Source organism: Nestor notabilis, unplaced genomic scaffold (genome assembly GCF_000696875.1).
Source record: "Nestor notabilis isolate BGI_N333 unplaced genomic scaffold, ASM69687v1 scaffold889, whole genome shotgun sequence".
NCBI lineage: Eukaryota > Metazoa > Chordata > Aves > Psittaciformes > Psittacidae > Nestor > Nestor notabilis.
Window position 1 is genome coordinate 65,334 of NW_009943032.1, and position 20,909 is coordinate 86,242.

The 20,909-nt window shown below is 41.4% G+C and overlaps 2 protein-coding genes across 2 annotated transcripts in view; one reads left to right on the plus strand and one right to left on the minus strand.

Moving 5' to 3' along the window:
• EEA1 (early endosome antigen 1) overlaps positions 1–2,594 on the plus strand; it is a 63,466-nt gene extending 60,872 nt beyond the window's left edge. The window contains exons 27-29 of the mRNA XM_010021675.1: positions 594–714; positions 1,060–1,158; positions 2,186–2,594. Coding sequence (XP_010019977.1) covers positions 594–714; positions 1,060–1,158; positions 2,186–2,308 — 343 coding nt within the window. The 3' untranslated portion in view covers positions 2,309–2,594. The remainder of the gene's footprint in view (positions 1–593; positions 715–1,059; positions 1,159–2,185) is intronic.
• Positions 2,595–11,489: 8,895 nt separating this feature from the next.
• Positions 11,490–20,909, minus strand: part of PLEKHG7 (pleckstrin homology domain containing, family G (with RhoGef domain) member 7) — a gene marked incomplete at its 5' end in the record, with an annotated part of 13,854 nt that continues 4,434 nt past the window's right edge. Inside the window, 4 exon segments of the mRNA XM_010021676.1 lie at positions 11,490–11,600; positions 14,381–14,478; positions 17,269–17,428; positions 18,768–18,833. Coding sequence (XP_010019978.1) covers positions 11,490–11,600; positions 14,381–14,478; positions 17,269–17,428; positions 18,768–18,833 — 435 coding nt within the window.

A 20,909-nucleotide genomic window follows, 5' to 3' on the forward strand; every position in this document is an offset into this window, starting at 1 on the left:
GGAAAACATTTTTCAATGCTGTCAGGCTTGCTGACTTGTTTTTGACCAGTAGATCTTGGGAGAGGATGGGATCAACGCAAGAGAGATCCTCTTTCTTTGGCAATTCCTTGCCATACTGTTCTGAACTCATGCAGTAGCTGTTTACAGCTTGGCAGAAAAAAAACCTTTGAAATTTGGCTTTCAGCAGCTACTGGAATTTCAGCTGATGGGAGGTGGCCTTGCTAAAAGAAGAAGGGTTCTTTTCTGCTCTGTTGCCTGACCTGATCTGCAGCTGGTTTGTGAGAGTATCCTGTTGCACAGGGGTACCTATCCGGGCTTGCTGTTGATGGACTTCATTCAGTAATGTCCTTGGGTTTAGGAGTAACTCCAGGTATTAATAAACCACAGATCCTTTGGAGCAGTGCCAGATAATCTTAAACTGATTGTTACAACAGAATATTTTTCCAGTCAAGGTATCCAAGAACTTTTCACAGCAAGGATATTTTTGGCTGAGAGTTATGACCGAATCTTCTCAGACATGACAACCTGCCCAAAGGAGGCAGTGTATATTGCTGTATATGCTTTGAGCTGACTATTTACTATTTTTTCCTCAGGTGTATAAAAAGTGAGGGAGAAATTGAAAAGCTTCAAGCCAAACTAGTAGAGATGAAGAAAAAGCTGGACAACACTACTGCTGCAATGCAGGAACTTGGCCGAGAAAACCAGTCATTACAGGTATAATTTGGTTTGAAGCAATTAGACCTGTTGATTCTCTGTGTGGGAACTTAGGAGAATTTCAAGTTTGTGTCAGACTGATGGTACGTTACTTCCAAGAGTGATTAAGTTGTTATTCTTGTGGTATATGAAGGCCATATTGCTGTCTGTGGGTTCTTAAATCTGCTTATAGTTCTGAAACTTGGATGGGTTTCTCTCTGAACAACTATAAGCTCTCAGTACCACGGCAGAATTGGTGCTTTTATACTGCACCGGGTAGTGTGTGCAATGAAAATAGAGGAAATTAGTAGGAATTAGATAAGCATTTTAGAAAACAAACCTTCTTTTTGTATATCTTCTATACAGATCAAACACACTCAAGCTCTCAACAGGAAGTGGGCAGAAGACAATGAGGTACAGAACTGTATGGCCTGTGGAAAAGGCTTTTCGGTGACAGTGAGAAGGGTAGGTGTGTTTAACTGTGTGTGGGGATTTTCTTTTTCTATTGTTTTCAAACTCTTAGATGGGATACAGACTTCAGAAAATGGCGTTAATAGTGCTGTGGAATTCAGGACATCTCAGGATACAGTTATTGCTTGCAGTGCTTTAAATATAAAAAAATAGTGTGTGGAGCTTACTTTATTCATGATTCTTTTGCCATTTTAACAGTATCGGTTTATAAACAGTATTAAAATAGTTCAATCTCCTAAGCGAGCAAGCAAAATTACACTGTTGTCCGGGTGTTTACAGTAAACTTATTTATAACCACTCTGAACTGGATTTGCAGATATAAAAGGAATGTGAATTTGTTAAAATTAGATATATGTGAAAATAGGAGGGATCAACATGTGTTGGTGCTTTGTGACTATATTTCTAAACACTAACATGGACATGGAACATGGAACAGAAGAAACAACTGGGCATGTTTTAGGTCTGTAGTCAGACCTTCTTTGTGAAAAAAGCTATGGTACGCTAAGATGTTAGCATTCCTCTGCCATCAGGATATACTCCATGAAGTAGATGGGTGATACTCGTGAGACTCATTTTTGCAGCGCTTCCTGGCTTGATCTTATGTGGCTCTCCCAGTCCTGCATTATTTCAGTGATGTTCTTTGGGTAGTCTTTGAACAAAGGCTGCTGGATCCTTCGATTCAATGATGCTTTTCAGTGTGAAAGCAGGTAGTTATGTGTAAGAACAACATGTTTTATGTGACCAGAAGAAGTCCAAGAGGAGAAATTTAAGAGGAGGATGAACTTGAACCACATTATTTCCAAAATTGATACAGTCTTCCGAGTCAGTGAAGTACTTCTGAATATTTTACTCCAATACTCTTTAGAAAAAAATTACTCCTGTGGCCTTCCATGTGCTGTGTGACTACTATTTAAATATTCAAACTAACTTCTAAAACACGAGAGTTTACTTGACATCGTAGTGATCTCTATTGGCGATCGATATATTGATGTTCAACATGTACGTTTCTTCTCTTTCGCAGCATCACTGTAGACAGTGCGGAAATATCTTCTGTGCCGAGTGCTCAGCAAAGAATGCCTTAACTCCTTCTTCTAAGAAGCCTGTCCGAGTCTGTGATACTTGCTTTAATGACTTGCAAGGATAACTGGCTATCGTGAGTGACAAAGAAATGTTACACTAAAATTTACAATTTCTGTCAATGCACTTCGTTCAGCACTCAGACTACTATTCAGTTTGGACAATGATTGTAACACTTGGCAAAATTTAGTATATTTTAAAATGTTTATTGATACCAAGTAAAACTATTGTATTTTTTGTGAGACATGGGCTCAGATCATCCATAGCTTATTGCCATTTATCCTGGAAAGAGCTTCTATGTCTAGATTAGAAATATCCAGTTATTTGTAAATAAAGTTTAAACAGAGGAGTAACAATGTATTTTTTTATCTTTTATTTTTTTGTTCAAGAGAAACAGCTTTTATGTGATATTGTAGTTTATTCTTGTTTCCTTCAAAGAAAAAGGAAGATGCAAAAACTTGTGAGGATTTTATGTATCAAATGTTGCTGAAAAAAAAAGCGTAACTAATTGTTGCATTTGATTGCATATCTGATGTTCTTTATAACCCCTTGTGATTTTGTTTTCTTTCTATCTCTTTGGTTCTTGGACTTTTCTCTCTGAAGTTCGAACTCCACAGTGAGGGTAGTGGCTGGACTCGACTCCAGCTCAATTATAGTTGCCCACTTAGAACTTGTAGTATCAGCACCTGAGTCCTTATCTAACTGCAGTGCTTGGTTACTGCAACATCTTCACACATACTGTATTGCATAGTTTGTGTGTGTGTGTGTCTGAGAGCGAGTACATGTGGACCAATGATGAGACAGAGTTTAGTGGGCATTGCAGGAATATTAAATGATAAATTGCAATATTCCATTCTGTATTGATTGATTTCACTTTTATGTATTCATTTGACAGATTTTAATCTTCCAGAAACCCTTATATGTGTGTTTTAAAAAGCAAACAAACAATATTGGCAGTAGCCTATAGCGCATATCCCTGTGCCCATACCCTGGAAGCCCTTGGAGGTCCTTGAGGTTCTAAGGGACATCCAGACCTTCCATGCTAGGTATCCTACTAAGAAAAAGTCTCTGACACTGCTGCAGATGTCTGACCTTTCCTTTTGTCCCTTCCCCAGCTCTTCATGGAAGATGCTGAATACCTGCTACACTTAACAAACCTCAGTTTTGTGCTCCATCTGATCCCATTACCAGTGGGTCTTAAATGTTACATTAGTTATATGATACAGTCTGCTCAGAATGGTGGTGTGAATCTCCTGCTATTGGCTTAGTTATATCCAAACAGCTCTAAATAAGAGGGCAATATATGTATCTTTAGATATTTATTCATATTTACTGTACTTGCAACAGAGGTTTCTGGTAGAGTTCATGTAGGCTCCAAACTTCTTTTATGTTGTGATTTTATTTACACTTGTTTGTTCTTGCCTGCCTGTCTCCTACTTTCTTCCCTTTGTGTCTGGTATTTTTAAACCATTAAGGTTATTTCCTCTGAAAGTGGGTTATGCCTTCCAATATTTAGGGACCCTTTGTCTTAAGTAATAAGCTTGCCACACCTCGGCCTTCCTACAAAATTTTGCATGCTGTTCAGAGAAAAAGACTGTGTCATGAATTCCTCTACTTCTTGCCTGAGGTAAGAAATCAAATTCTGTCACAATGATGGAAGCTTAGCCATCATTAGGCAGGTTCGTTTGCTTATATCTATTGACAGCTCTGTATGTGAATGAAGAAGAGCCTGATGAAAAAATCTAGTCCTGATAAACTCTTAAGTGAAAAAACTTCTTAATCCCTCTTCTGCAGAAGTACGATCTACATGTTTCATGTCCCTTCTTAGTTTACCTGTCTAGTTCTACATTTGCAGCCTCAAAGAGTCTTCTTCAAGAAGTTTTCTTAAACTCAAATTCTTATTTCCCAAAAGCCAGCTGGATTACATAACTGGTTCTCCTCACTGCAAAAGAGTTTGGGATACTGCTGTGGTTTATGTGAAATACTGATCTGTTTTTCTGGTTTGAACTTGAGAGTTGCTTGCTGAAAAACAATTGCTGCAATGATTCCATATGAACAGCCCCTGGACTTGCTGTTTCTCCTCATCAGTGTAACAGTTTGTCATAAGAATCTTTTGAATAGAAAATACGAACAGAATCTCTGCCTCTGGGAATGGTTTTTTGTATTTATTTATTTATTGAGAGAATCCGAAGAGTTTGCCTTCGAGCCTTTCTTTGTTTGACATATGACTTCAGAAACATGTGAAAAGAAGCAACAGTCATGCTCCAGTGTAGATGTGCTCTGCTCTGTTGGGTAGTGCAGGGAGCCTTGTTCTGCTTTCAGGATGAAGGATGACCACGTGGAACAGAAGGCATTTGGAGAGGGAAGGGAGAAGCTTCTCATGACTTCACAGGGACAAAACACATGAGACCATGAGACAGGAAGATAGAAATCTTTTGGAGGGAGCTAGGAAAATGGTTAAAAGACTCACTTAGGTTCAGGCATTTTGCTTTTCCATGGGAATGTGTGAATGCTGAGGAGAGAGCCCTGCAGTACAAAGGAAGTGGTAGAAGCTCTAGTAGAGTTGTTCTTAATTCAGCCTTTTGAGATGCCTTTGTGTAAAGACAAACAGGGTCACCTCACTCAGCTGGCTGCTGAAGAAGTGTGGTTGTCTGACCGCAGATCAGACCTTGGTCTGGAGCTCCTCATCTTCAGGGGCAATACCAGCTCAATTTCTGCAGGTTGCTTTTTGCTGACCACTTCATATGACCAACTTTTTGATGGACTGGAAATGCTTTCCAAATACGCATTTGTAGAAAGAGGGATTGTAAAATCTGGAGGAACAGTGGTGGGGTAGAAGCTTTCATGTTTGAGCTTTGGGTCTGCAGCAATAGGTCACGACTGCTACAGTTTTTAATTTGAGTGAATTTATGATTCCATAGCTGAATCTTATGCTCCTTCTTTTGTGCTTAGGATTCTTAGAGCTGGTCTGTATATTTTGACCAGTTGATGGTATACTGCACCCTGTCACGCTCTTGGCCTCAATGCCAGGTTGGAAGTTGTGCTCAAGCTCTCTAAAATTACCTATGAGATACAAAATAAGGCAAACTGGAAGGTGAAAAGCTTTGTATTTATAAATCTGCTTACAGATTCTGACTGTTTTGATGGGCATGTATTGGTAGGAACGTAGGTTTTGTTGCAATGCTTTGAAATGTAAATAATAGGAAAACCTAGTAAAAAGCCTGGTAATTTTTACCATGCTGTGTTAAAGGATTCCAGGCAAAACAGTTTAATGTACTGGGTTTTTTAGACCACAGTCACAGGAACAGAGGGAAAAACTAATAAAACGTCAGAAGAGATTAGAGCCTTGGAACTGGAGGACCCATAGTGGTGTTGTTTTAACAGCCTCTAGAAAGAACCAAATTGCCCTCATTCACTGAGGAGAGGCCATTATAGAGCAAGAGGTGGAAATAATGGTGTAAGCAGTGCTTGAACCAATAGGTGTGTGGTATCATCAAACTTCCTTTGATTGCTAGGCACTACGGTGGCATCAGGAGTGGGCCAGTGAAGTGTGGGGTTTGTTCCTGAAACTCTCCCCTCTGCAAGACACTCCATCCACATTCAGAATTGCTGGGGAAGCAGAATATGAGCCCAGCTGCTACATGGGCTGGGACAAGCTACGGAGGCAATCCAAAAAGCGTAAAGGGTAGTCTTGTTAAGGGTGGGGAAAGGTCTTTAACTTCCTGGAGACTTCATCTCTCTTCCTAGTCAAATAGCCACAATCCCTTGCATTGTTACCTCCAGAAAGCAAATCATACAGTTCTACTCCCACCTCATGTCAGCAATTCATACTTACGTCGTGCAACCTCTCTGCAGGCAGGTAGCTTTGCAGAGGTCAGTGGCAGCCTTTTGATCTTAGCTAGATGTGCTTCATTGTTATTTATTTCTTCTCCTCGTGTATTCCCTCCAGTAATCTTCCCCTTTCTGCAAAGGTTGAACAAAAAGGATAAAATTAATGAGTCACAGTAGGAAAAGTTGCTCTCTGCAGATGAAGAGACAAAAAGAATTTGCAGCTGCAGCTTCCAACAGAGGTAAGAAAGGCGTTGAGCAGGATCTCATTTTTCAGCTGGTTTTACTCTCTGACACACGAGTCCGAGGCTCTAGGGTACAGTGCAGGTTTATCCCTCTTTCTTTGGAAGGTGTCAGATAACCGAGTTGCCAAGGTGTGGAGCACTAGGTACACAAGAACGATGAATAACTATTTTTGTTGGGTTTGGGGCGATTAAAATTATCTGTGAATCCTCACTAGAAAAGCTTTCTTAGTGAAGCAAGAAGGGATTTGGGAGCAGAAGCGTGAAGTAACCTTGCTGTGTTTGTATTACATGAGCACAAACAATTGACTCTCTAATGCTAGATGTAAGAGAAGAGACATTCCTAAAGAAGGGACCTGGAAAACTTTTTAGGATTGTTGAATATCAGTTAAACGTCAAATGGAATCAAATGCTTGTTGCAAATCTTTATAAATTATTATGGCCAGTATTTAGTGGCAGATAGAAAACTGCTGGAGCTTAAGTTCAAATAGAAAATAAACTATGCCAAGAAGAATGATATAATGGTTTGAGTATGTTGAAACTGATAAATTACTCCTCCAAGTCCCACCCCTCCCACCCTCATATTCTTAGAAGACTAGGAAACAACACTGTCATTAGCACTATGCACTTTTTGCTGTCTAACTGAATATAATCTACAGTAAGTGGAATGGCATACTTTACACTGCATGTGTTAGTTGTAATCAGTGGACAGAAAGTTTGTCTTCAGCTGGACTTCTCACTGTATTGCATTTGGCCCCTTGCTATGTAAGGAGAATTGCACTTGTAATTCCTTTGTATCAAAATAATGATCATCATCTGAGAGCACATGTTGACGACAAAACCCATGTAATCACGCACACGTTATCTCTGTAGAGCTTCATTTTAAGATTATTAAATGAGAAAATGTGAATCTTGTGTATTTTCAAGGGCCTTGCCAGTTGTTCAGCTCTTAATTTTTGAAGTCTTGACCTCAGCATCCCTTCTAGGATAAGTTTAGAATTGTTGTCCAAACACAGCCTCTCCAAAAGCACTAAATGGTGTACTTTTCAAAACCAGCAATAATTGGATAGTGAAGTCTTGCCACAGAAACTCAGTTTTAGGGTATTTTTCTTTTTTCTAAGGGACACTGAAAAAAGAGGTTTGCGTCTTTAGAGAGAACATTAGATGTCACTTAAGATCACAATAATGAAGAGGATAGGTACTAGTTAATGTGATAAACTCTGCCTTTTTTCTGTAGCTCACCATACGCTATGCACTCACAGTGCAGCAGATACAGCGGTATCTGCTCATTTGGAGATTACTGAAGCTCTGCTAACCCTTTTGGCTCAACGTTACTATGAAAGCAGAAGCCTAGTAGGTGTGTTTTTCCAATTTTTACTCTCCCTGTGACCTAAACTAAAATCAAATTCACCCGTATTTCCTGCCTTTCTTGGGTAAAGAGGACTGGGAAAAAAATGTCCATTGCCATATGTCAATAGGCCAGTGCTGGCAGGTCCAGGCTGCTGCTGTTGGCTTTATGGCAAAGTACTCCATTGTATCACACTATAGCTTGATTCCTGGCATCAAAGGGATGTTTGAAAGAACATCTTGCTGGGTTAGCAAATACCAGAACTTTTTATAGTTATACGTCCAAAATGCTGCTTGTATAGGATTTGTCACTTTTGTAAGAAAAGAGAAAAAGTCACATACAGAAAATAAAAATCATAAACCCCCACCATCTGATGTTGTTACATAAGATTTCATTTAAACTACCTCTCAGTGTGAAATTCAAACATTAGGTAAGTTTAATAAGGTTTGCTCACTGTCATGTTACGTACAAGTTCTAGAGGATGCCAAAACTGCAAAAGTTTATCACCAAAAAGGAAAGAAGTTAAGTCTGTTCATTTAATGTGTTTGAAAGTATCCCATAGTTTCAAATTACTGTAAACTCTGTTGTATTCTTTTAACTTCTGTAGTTCCAAGCATGCAAACTTCAGCTGCTGGACAGGAAATAAATCATAACCACAAGCTGTCATAATTGTGGTCTGCTGGGTGTAAACAATTTTGTATGCAGCTTTGTCATTCACCAAATGTACCATTAGTTTAGTCTTGTTTTTTCTTCAGTACTGTAATGGATGTGTGCCACAAAATACATTGTCTTGTTTGCTTCTTTTCTCAATTTTAATGATCAGTTTATTATTGCAGATGTGAATACTGCTCATACAGCTTGATTTCTGTATGATTGCATAAAATATAAATGGGAAAAGTTTTAAGTTCTTATCCAGTATTTAGAGGTAATGTATTATAATAGCCTTATGTTGCAGTTTTACCTACAGAGTACTGAACTTCTTTTAAGCTGGATCATACCATCTTGGTAGGTGTAGGTAGATTTCTTGCATGAGTGTGTATTGGTTTTGTTTCTTTTTATTTGAAGTTCGATTCTCTTAAGTTCTACTTTCAGTGTTTGTGTTTACTACTTGTGATCATGTAGTTGTGCCTTACATTGTGAAAGAATATAGTCCTGTGTGCACTGTAATTCCTAAACTCTGTGATATGGAAAGCGGCTGTGGATTTGGATGAGGAGATGACACCATGCATCAACTGGTTCTATATAAACTATGATGAAATGTTACTGAAATGTTGGGTTTTGTTTTTTTTTTTTTTTGTTTGTTTTCTAACCTGTTAAAGGAATGACTAATGATAATAATAAAAAAAGAGAAAAATTAGACTTAATAGACTAATTCTGTCGTTCAAAACTACCTGGCCCCATTTCAAGATAGCAAACTGCTTTCAAATGGGGGATATATCATTTTACAATTGACCTTTGGGAAGCCACACATCTAAGAACAAGCTAAATGCTCAGTTTCTTAGACTTGTGGGGAGGTGCAAGAAAAGTTTTCACGTTCCTGAGGAGCTAGTGATAATGACTGTGTTTCAAATCTGTTTTCTCGGAGATTAAATTCAGAGTAATTTTTCCATTCCCAGTAACTGCACAAGGCTGCTAGGTATCCTGCGTTCAATTGAAGTCACTGGCTGTGTTACATTGCATACAATGCAGTTGGACAATCGGCATAACTGGAAGACTCAGAAGTAGCTCTTGGTTTATTTTTTTAGACTAATGAAGGGCTCATTTATGAGACAGAAACTTCTTTCAGGGTGGAACTATGTTGCAGAGAGAAGCCAGGTGAGAGATCAGTTCCATGACAAAGCCAACATCGAATTGTGGGCCATTCACAAAAACCTATGTTTAGCTATTGAAGCAAATCTTCCTTGGGACTCTGTGTGGACAGTGGAGAAAGATGGAGAGAAGAGGTCTCCTCTGAAAGGTGGTTTGAGTTGGGAAGTTAATTTCTGCCCGTGAGGCATCTTTCTCTTCAGACCACAGAAGGACCTGTTAAGCTTACCTCTCCCTGAAGACAGCCTGTGTTTTCAGGTATCATGAGGTTCTGGTGAGGCACTAGTGGTGGAAGGGGGAGGGTATGATGCAGTGTGAAGCTCAGCTTGGGATCAGGGAGTTTGAGCACAGCTGTGTAAGCCAAGTTGTGGCTAAGCATTTGCAGCTTGCGTGGTGCCCTGCAGCAGAACTGCTGTCTCCACTGTTTTGCTCTCCTGCCTTGCACATTCACCATTGGCGTGGAGCCTGAGTGGCTGTTCCTCTCCCAGGAAGCTGCAACAAGAACTTGCCTATCGCAGGTACAGGGAGAAGCACAGGGATGGGTACCACAGAGGCCTTAGGCTGCCGCTGGAGGATGCTCAACCAGGTGAGCACATCCATATATACAGCCTCCAAACAGTAGCTCATATATACAGGTGAACCAGTGGATAAAACATACAACCACGTACACATGGGTGTTGCTGGGGAGGAGTGGGGTTAGGAGCAATACTTGAGCTCATCACTAATTCAGTTGTGGGGTAGAGAGAGAATCATTGAATGGTTAGGGTTGGAAAGGAACTTAAAATCATCTAGTTCTAACACCCCTGCTGTCTCCTCCATGAATATTGTGAACAACTGGAATGGCACTGTTGTGCTGTTCAGCGTAACCCTCATCTGCAAGGCTTCTCTGTTCCATTCACCCTGAAGTAATTTCTGACACTGAGAGGATATTCTAATGGAAAACTTTTCTGCTGAGGGAGACTAACTGATTTGGGACAGAAGGAGGGAAAAGTGACAGCCACCAAGACCGGCTTTAGGGAAGTCTCCCTTTCTCTCTCGATTATGGCTAATCACAGGGGATTAGCCAAGGCTAACATGGTAAGAGCATCCCCCTTCCCTTCCCCTTCCTGGTAGTAACCTGCATGAATGTTGTGGCAAGTATTTTCAGGCTGTTCTGTGGTCTCTTCCAGTACCTCGAAAAGAGAGAAAAATTAAGTGACTAATGGGCACACTTCTGCTATGTGGACCATAGATCTGAGATAGCAGTGAAATATTGAATGGTTTAATGCAAAAGGAACATTCGAGTTTCTGAATAAACTTCAGAGGCTTCAATGGGTGTGAAAAACTGTGTAGTGACAGATTTGCTGTTAATAAAGTGGTGAAAAACCTCAGGTAAAAAAAATGCAAATAAAGCAGGGCATCTTTGCGCTTTTGTTCTTTCTTTTTGTATAGTCAGTAGCATCTCTGGTTTAACCGAATGTTCCGTGTAATTATGAAGTTTTCCAAAGAAACTTAAATAATCTAATTTTAAAAATTAATGAGGAGTCAACACAATATATGCTTTCACTGATCTGCCTCCACAAGCTCAAGTTAATGCAGAAACATCTTGTGATATTATAATTCAGTAGGTAGAGAGGCTATCAGGACCTATAGATACACAGTATTAATTTAATGAAATTTGTTAATACAGTTTGAATGATTTCAGAATAACCTTTCTAGACTTTTCTGGTGAATGAATGCTCCTCACCAACATAGGTGTTTCTGCTGTCCTGCTTTCTAGAAAATGACAAGCTGTGCCAAAGCTCCCCTGGATGGCAAGAGCCTTACCCTAGTTGAAGCAAAGGACCCTCTAAGTGATGCACTTACTGCAAGGCACATGTTCCCCCTTTAGTTCATCCCTATATCCCGTGGTCAAAACTCCTTACACCTGCCTAGTCAAGTTAGAAATCTGTTAGCTTCAGAAACTTAAGGCATCCTGGAAGAAATAACTGTGTTATCACCACAAGTCTTCCACTGGCTCTGTTGGTGCTGTGCTGACACTGACATCATTGAATTCCAGTGGATTCAGCTGGGAGGCAGAAAGCAGTGCTTTTCTTGATTTCATGTTGCATGCAGTAATTGGACATTGCCATTTCTGTCTGTGACATCCATGTTTTCTGTAGCAGGAAAAAGTAAGTTGTAAACCAAGATAATCTAAAAAAGTTCTAGTAATTGAAATACATAATCCACCAGAGCCTTTAGTTTTATTTAGCCTTTCTTCAGGGCCCATGCTCATCATTCCTGAACTGAGCATGAATTCTCTCAGAACCAAGGCTCCCAGTTGCTCAGGTCACTACACATTGCTGGAGTCAGTGTCTGGGGCCAGGGATTTCCAGTGGAGGTTTGTTTCCTTTTTGGTTGGAAGGTAGGGAATTAATGCTCTGTTTGCTTGTAATGGTGAAGCTTGCTGCAGGCTATTTCACTCTTTTTCATGTAATATTTATTAGGTTAATGCTGCCCCTGCAGTTTGGGCTCCCTGTTCCTCTGATTAAGATGGCCCCAGTGCTATCAGCATCACAAGTTCTGTTCCCCTCTGAGATCTTTCATGTGCTGCCACATGAATTTTGGTTTCTAGTATCATGCCGACAGCTCTGTAACTGCTGTCATCCAGATATGAGAGCAGGGGGTGATGGCTGGAGAGATGAATTTAAAATATGTAACTTCCTTCTCTCTGTGCTAGTCCAGATGGTCTGGGTCATGGCAGCTGAGTTGTCTCTGAATTGCTGTGATTACAGATTACAAATTAGTTGGCAGCAAGACAGGGTTAAGGTCTAGCTGTGCTTCTTCCACCCCAGGGGTTTTATTTTGCTTAGTCAGGAGCTGCTCTCCTGCTGTAATGCATGTAGAGACACCGAGCTTTGATGCAAATAGTAGAAATGCATGAGAATGGGCAGCCTGTTCTACTTCATGCTATGCTATGCTGGGATTCATACATTTTATATTGATCCATCTGGTTGTTTCTTGTGTGTGTTTATACCCTGAGCAAGTTGAAAACATCACTTGGAAAAATAGAAAGCTAGACATAAATTGGATGACATACAGGTCTAAGGAATCCCAGCAGAGGACATGGAGGAGTCTACATGTGCCTGGTAGAGCACAGAGCCTGCCTTTGGCATGGGGTGGTTGCTCTGGCCCCTCTGGAGCTTCTGGTGGAGGAGGTCTGATGTGCAGTATGGTGGTGGTGACGGTTGCACAGGGCTTTGCCACGCAGTACTAGACTCACAGCAGTCAAGATATAAACTGTTTTGCTTCTCAAGGCTCAGGGAGAAGAGTGGGAAATGGGGGAAGAGAACAGAAGGCAGGATAGTGGTATGGGTGGGATGAGCAACAGCAGCGTATTTTGGGTCTGTGTTTTCATGTGTCTGCTGAATATTTGGTCTCTGAGAGAGAGGTGGGAGTAGGGGATGGGGTTCACTGCATCAACATTCAACACACCATGTGTACTCCCCACAGTAGAGCGCAGTATAGCAGCAAGAGGCAAGCAGGCAGGGGCAACCTGGGCCTCGCAAGGGAGCTGGAAGCTGAGGCAGGCACTGCGCAAAAGTCAGGAGGTCTAAGAGTCAGCCCTCTGCTTGGGACTAGTCAATGGCAATGGCTTCATTCAGTTTGTTGTCTCCTTTTTGGTACAGCTTAGCTATCTTGAGGCACTTGTCTGCCCCAGGTATACTTGGCTCCCTATATATAATACTACTGACCAGTATCATAGAATCATAGACAGTTTGGGTTGGAAGGGACCCCTAAAAGTCATCTAGACCAACCCATCAGTATTAATCCAAACCACCTTCCCTTCTGCCCTGCAGAATCATGTCAGCTAAACCCATGAGCTCATCTTGGCTAGCAAAGTTTCTTTAAAAAGTATATTGATTATGCTGAGATTGGGCTTCTTGGGAGCTGAAATAAGGTAATTCACTTCCTTCAACTGGTGCTGGAAAGTCTACCTTTCCCAGGGCTTAGAGCACCCAAAGTCAACAAAATGGGTAATGCCACCACGTCCAAGTGAAAAGAACCCTTCACAGCAGGGGTGTGCAGTGAGCAGAGCTCTCTTCTCTGGTAAACTGGACTTGGGAGATATTGAGAAGATGGTGGCCACCTAGTGTGAAGGCAGCTTGAGAAGGGAAAGGTAATATTTCAATCACAGGAGAAGGTAATGACTTCTTGAGTAGGTATCTATAGTAGTAGAGATACCTGTTCCAAGTACCAACCAGTGCCATGGAAATAGGAAGAATTCACTCATTGCTTTTCCCTGAAGAAGTCTTTCTACTGCTGCTTACTCTTAAGAATTAGTATTATTGTAGTCAGATTTCTGTGCATTAGGTATTAGAGAATGAAATTCAAATTACAGGAGAAAAAAATATACTACTGCGAAGTGTCTACCACACTTTCAGATGTTACATGCAGTGCTGTTACTAGAAATGTGGTGTGAAAATGGGGGTAAACTTATGTAGCAGTGGAATGAATCATACCATCTGTTCAACCTGAAATTGCAAGATGTGTGTTGTGCATAGACGAGCATGATACGGTTTTCTGATCTGAGTACTACTGCTTATGAGGAGCTGGGGGTTTGTGTTTTGGTGTTCTTCTCTGAAGGGGCTGACTGTCTTCATTTTTGTGCAATAAGAAACGCCTTTTTTACCAATCAGAAATCACAATGTTTTTCAACACGAATATGACCTGCTGCCAACCCTGATATCAAATTGGTACATGTTCAACAGCAAAAGTTCTGTAAGAAATGTGCAAGCCAGAGCCCTGGGGTGTTATTTTGTTTTGGCTTGGTTCTGGTCAAATGTCACAGCTGTAATAGATTCTTATAACAGCATGGCTGCTCTCAGGCTGCAATTCTCTTCTAGGAAAAGCATGGTTGTGTAAGTAGAGAAGAAAAAATTGGGGTGCTACTTACCTTAGCAGCCTCTGTCTGAGCTTGTAGCAAGAAGACTGCAATGCACTGATGGTACCTATTTTCATGCTGTGTTAGGAAAGCATTTCGCAGGCTGAAGACTGTGGAAAAATATGAAGAGGTGATGTAAATTCCCTCATGCAGCTGTCAGTCCAACTTTATAACCCATTGTCTGCTTATGATTGAAGAAATGATATATGTAATCATCTGTTCTGATTCTTAATAGGGCAATGCACCCTGATAGGGTTATTTTTTTTTTTGTTGTGCAGGAAGCTTTGTTATTTCCAAAAGTTAATCCTGCTTTCATTTATTTTATTTTTAGTTATTTTACCGTTGTGCAGCTATGGTGCTTTTAAGTCTCGCTGAGGATCATTAGGATAAATTTCCATTCAAAGTGGACTAAATTTTAACTGAAATTAGAGAAAAACAAATATCAGGAATTAAAAAGAAAGGCCCCATTTTAATTTTATTTCAAACAAGTCCATACGATGGCTGCCAGGCAGGGAAATGGCTGCTCTTGGATTGATGATGGTGGGTTTGGGTTCTCCCCAAATCTTAAATCCACAGCAGAATGTTAAAAGTGATTTCCTAATTGGAACGTATGTTGCTGCTTATGAGCTTCAGAGATGGGTTCCTACTATTACACTTACATGTAAAGTTACATCTATGGTCTCTTGTGCAAGGTTTTGGCATTTGCAGATAGGTAGGTCTGCTTTAGGGTAGCTTCTCAGGGTTGTAAGAACACCATTATGGCTCTTATCTCTCCACGGATACGTAGCAGGCCTCAGGCAAGAATTATCCTGCATAAATATCATCCTCCTGCCTGTTACCAAAAGGGTATATCTATGATACTGCAATATATATAGTTTTTTCTAGTCCTTGTATTGAGGTTCATTTTTTCCCATAGTGAGATCAACCGTCAGCGAGCAAACGGATGCAAAAGTACGTTAGATCAAAAATCAGGGTTTCACTGTTCATTAATGTGATGGGTCACTACAAGCCAGATGTTGTCATTTCTGAGAACTGCCACCAACAGCAGTTCTAGTCTTTTACTGCCACCAACAGCAAAATTCGCCTTGAGATTGCAAATGGATTGGCAGCATTCCCCAAGGTCACGCATTCCTGATAATATTTAAACTTTTATTTTTTTCCTACAAAGGGGTATTTTCCATTGGCATTGGAAGTTTTGCTTCATTTTTATTTTTTTTCACAAAATGGTGGAAATCTGAACTGCAAGCTCCCTGTAGCAATTTTTCTAACTCTTTTTATTGTACCCCCCTCCGAGGAGTCCTGCATGAGGATGGGGCTTCCAAGGTGTTACAAGACTACAGGTAAGTAACAGAGACTGCCATAAAGAGACAGAGATTTACAGACAGAGACTGTAGTAAAGCTGGTAGGAATATGTGGGAGAGAAGTCAGGCAATGAGGTCCTGGGTGCAGGGATTGGCCGTAACTGGTGGCCAGAGTGTGGGCTGGGACGCCACAGATAACTTTGTCTATTCTGCTGGTTGCAGCTGGATCACAGGGACCCTGCTTAGAAATCTCTGCAGGAAATGCTGACTTGGAAAAAAAATCCAAAAGTCTTATTCCCACCTTCATTATGGCTTTTATGGCCAATCTTATATGGCCAAACCAGAGTGTGGCTGCACTGCCCGCACCGGCACCCAGAAGCTGTCAACCTTGCATCTAGTCTGGGCTTAGGTAGGATCGTGGGGCTGCCCTCCCCTTGGTGAGAGGTGGCCACTGCATTTGTTTCATTTCTGCTGGGTTGGCAGGGAGACTTGTTAGGCAAACAGCGCCTGGAGCACCTTTTAGCACCTTTCTTTTCTGTGTTCATGCCCTTATCTCATCTTTAGTAATTTGCCTTTTATTGCCTACCTTTATTTCATTACAGTATTGATGCTGAATGCTAAGTACTCTGGGTGAATATATTTCAAGTTATAATGAATTTATGGGCTCTAGGTTTGCTTTTCGTATGTATTGATTTTCTACAGAGCACTCTAGCTCCTTGAACTTTTCCTCTCAGACCTTAGGATTAGGATGGCTGACAGGCCCTGGAGCCTGCGGATTTGTAAGTCTCTTCTTTCTCTTTGATCCAGGAGGCTCCTGGGATCTGGGCAGCATTAGACTGGGGTGTGTGAGAGCCTGCATGAGTGGCTCAGACCAAGGGGAAGCCTGATTTTTCACACCTGCTCCCTCACCCAAGCTCAGATTTGTGACTCCAGGGATGCTGTTTTGGCAGGGTAAGGTTGGTCACTCTCTGTGGAGGTCAGTCCTCCTCCCCACCTCACGCAAGGGCACAGCAGCAGTTATTGGAGCTGGTTTCCCCTGGCAGTGCATTTAGATGCCTGTGAGCAAGGAGGCATTGATAAATGGTGGAGAGGTGAGTAGGAGCAGCAGCAGGAGGTAAATCTCCTCTCCAGGTTCCTCAAGAATAGCTGCTGTGCATGTGTGAGGACACCCAGGAAAGCAGTGAGTGGGACAGCTGAAAAAAATGCTGCATGACTAGTATGGGATTGAAAACATACTTGAGAAGGGTGCCCAAGGTTTGACAGAGAGTGTTAGGACAGTTAGGGCAAGGAAATACTTGGTTTGTGAGAAAGAAGTCACTGGAGTCTAGATACCTCCTTTAGGGTGAATAGGTAATATCTGGTGTGTATGTAAAAGTCACTGTTAGAGGCAGGGGGACATGGGAGGTAATGCCTGTGTAAGCAGTTCATGCCTCACAGTAGAAGCAAAGCTGTGAAGCCACAGTGCTAAGGCACCAGCGTTTGCATCCCAGGCATCTGAGAGTAGTTTTTGGGCAAATAGCATCTTACCCTTACACTGCCACATACACAATGCATTGAGGTGGTATTTCTGAAGATGTTCAAATGCACATAGGCACATACCTGTAACATGGATGGGGTCAACGTTTTTCAGTATCAGCCTATCTAGTGAGATGGGCTGGTCTAGGACAGTGCAAAATCCACCCTCTCTGATGAAGGACTGCAGCTCAGGAGTGAGGGAAGGACAGACAGGCATTAAACTGATGTCTGAGCCTCCGTATTTCTGGGAATAGAAGATGAAGTTGCTTAGCTGGTTTTCTGCCATCTGCTCATGAAGTATAGGCACTAAACAACCCTAACTTATATGTGCTTTCTCTTACCAAAGGAACTCAGGCAGCTTGCTTATCTGAGGAACCTCAGGAAAACCATTGGTACCTGGAGCTCTCCTACACCGTCACACCTAGTACTAAAAAGCCCCATTAGAAACACAATACAAGTCCACAGGCAGAAACTAAAAGTGTTCAAAACTTTTTTTCTCCACCTTTTCTCCCCTAATTTAATAGCAGGACTTTTTATCCATGCCTTGGACGTGTGTTTCCCCATCTCCCCTCACATAGATGCAGACAGACAGTGCCTGGGGGGGCACCAGATTTGCTGGGGCTCTGAATGGGTTGCAGCCCTTCACAGAAGTTTCCCCAAGACATGTAAGTGGGGCAACCCTTAGAGACTTGCCTGTGGGCACCAGGTCCCTTGAATTCCTGCTCCCTTCATAACCCCTATTGCTAAGGAATGGTGTTGCTGGTCTAGAACCTTTCACTGCACACGTTCTCTATCTCCTACAAAAGCAGAACACCTGCTTCATTAAAGAAAACTCTCAAGTTTTTGTATCAGACACAAAGTTCTTGAGAGTCAGCACAGGTCCGCTTAGCCTTAATTTACAACAGCTTCATAAACTTGATTAGCTAGATGCACTCCTACACTGAAGCTTTAGTAATTTCAGGTCATCCACTCCCTTTTTTGGTGGCTAAATACAGACATTTATCATATATTGAACTCTCTCTTGTAGCATCTTTCATCAATAAAAATTTTCTTAGGAGTCATTATATATCCATTTTAAACCATGAGAAACCAATGGAGGGAGAGGAGGCATACAGTAGACTGACTCTGTTAGTGCTGAGAACAAAGCCAGCCTTCCCTTTCCCTGTTTTCTCCTGCCTCCCCTCTTTTTTTTACTTCCTTCCAAGAGTTCTGATACCTCTGGGATAAAAATTTCTCAGGTGCTGAACCAAGTCTTGAGGGAGCACTACAGATCTTCTCATAACCTTGAAACTTCTCTTAACTTCAGGAATCCAGCGTGTCAGAACACCACCAGGCAAACATGCAAATGTTAAGGTCTTGTAATGTAAATTCTGCCTGTCATAGTGTTCCTGTAACATACTGAGCCTAAAAGCAAGGGTTTTAATCAGTGTTATGGTTTTCTATTAAGGAGGTATCACCAGTCCTTCATGCTGATTAGTTGTCTTGTATTTATAATTAGATCAACCTTCCAAAGTACACTCAAAATATTTACCAAGCTAAAAACCGTAATGACTGCAGCCATGTATGTCTCTATCCATTATTACCTTTCTGTTATGTTTAATTTTGGTAATTAATAGGAAATCATTGAACAGGAAAAGGAGCCAAGGAGTCTTGTGCTTTGTGAGGAAAAAAACAAAACAAAATCAGTTTTATGGTGTGATTATTTTAAGGAATTGCTATTTCTAAGATGAAGCACATCTATGAATCATGCCTGTTAAAAGCATCTTACAAAATGCTTTTAACAAAGAAGCATGGTTTCCAACATACTATACAACTACTTATCCCTGGTCTGCACTCTCCAATGCAAGTGTTTAATGTCTCTTGTTGCTTTTGGCTACTAATAGTTGTACCTTGTAGCAGCTACCACTTGAATAAACAACTACTTGACTGCCAGGAAAAGTGACCTGGATCACCTGGAGTACCTACGAATGCAACCATTGGCATGCTATAAATTAGCAAATTCTGCCTGGTAAATAGTGAACTTTTTGAAAATGGCAGAGAGAAAGAAACAGGAAAGTACCACCTTTTCCTGGGTCCTTTAAATACTGGCTTGCTGCCCTCTTCACAGGCTTTTGCAGTGATGAAATGTAATTGATAGCATCACGAAAGCCTTTCAATAACTGCACAAAGTGAGAGTGACTCTGCAACCTGTCTGGTCTTCTGTACCATTATTTGACTACCCTAATTGTTAATTTTTTTCCAAATATCTAATGGGGAAATACCCCATGCTGAAACTTGCATTGTTATATCTCATCCTTTCTGTGTGCAATACCAAGATGCCTTCAGCTTCATCTGCCTTAAGCCATCCATTAGGCAGTGAAAACAACACTAAGGTCTTCCCTGAGCCTTCTCTTCCTACACCTGAACAAACCCAGTTCTCTCAGCTGCTCCTATTTTCAGCTACAGGATTACAAAACCCCTATTCAACTGTAGTCTCAGTGACCTCTGTTTCATTCAAGCAATCACATTCACTTTATCACCAAATTTATGTGAGTCTGTTCAGGGTGGTGACTTTAGGACATGCTCCTTTCTGTTGCACAGAATTACATTTGACTTGTGATCTCATTTTTGTCTTGAAAGATATTTCTTTCAGGCAAGTGGCCAATTGCCAGGCAGTTTTATATTGCAGATTGCAGGCAGCTGGCTTGGCGGGTAAGAATTATGCTCAAACCTCCTTGTCCATTTTCTAATCACATGTTGCAGAAAGAAATGTGGCCACCTGATGGCCACCCTTACCTCCTGCATTTGGGGCTGATGTCTCATCAAGAGAGCAACGAGTGCAGAGGGAAGCATGGAAAGGAGACGAGTCAATGGCTTTCTTTCAGCTCTGCCTGTCACCCACTAAACATCAGCAGCAACTTCCATGTCCGTGATGTTGTGTCTTCTGTGCAACTGTAATTCTCCTCATGAAACACTGAAAAATAGACTGTCTCTTTTGCTGCTCCCTTTAACAGTAATAAAGGTGGTGGGAGACACTAAGTGTTGTGTACTTATTCTCTTCACCTCTGTTTCTGAGAAGGTGGTGAAGGAAATGTAAGACATGGGCTCTGCTCATTTCTGTCAAACCATTTCTACAGCCCTGCAGCCACCATGGCATGCGGCTTCCAGCATCCTTTCACATGATGGTCTTTTCCAAACTGCCCAGGCTTTCCCTCCTGCTCATGCAAGGAGGACATTCCCTTTTCCTGAGCAGGTGTAGATTCTGCAGCACTTCCCTAGCAAGCAGCCTGTGCCCGTGTGTCTGGAGATGCGAGTCTCTACTCTGCCAGCACGATAAACAGCTGCAAACAGAGTTGACCATGCTTGTGTGGGACCACTGTGCTACCTGTGGAGTTAATGGCATGTTGTATGAGTGCTCTGTTCATAGAAGGGAAACCACCTGCCAGGATAACACACTCTTGTTCCAAGGTATCCATCAAAACAGCAGTCTTAGCAAAGATGAGGTATAAATAATATAAATATATAAATAAAAATAGGAAAAACCTCTGGACTTCTCAGTAATTCTCAAGGAAATGCATAGTGGATATGGTGCCAGAGAGGTGGGGTGTGTTGACATCGGTCCCCAGGCACATGAGGCACCTTGTATAGGACAGTCTAAACTTCCTGTTTTCCTATTGCCACGTTCTTGAATGCAACAGTAAAATGATCTCTTTTAGTGGCAGGGGGGGGGGGAACAGACATGATCT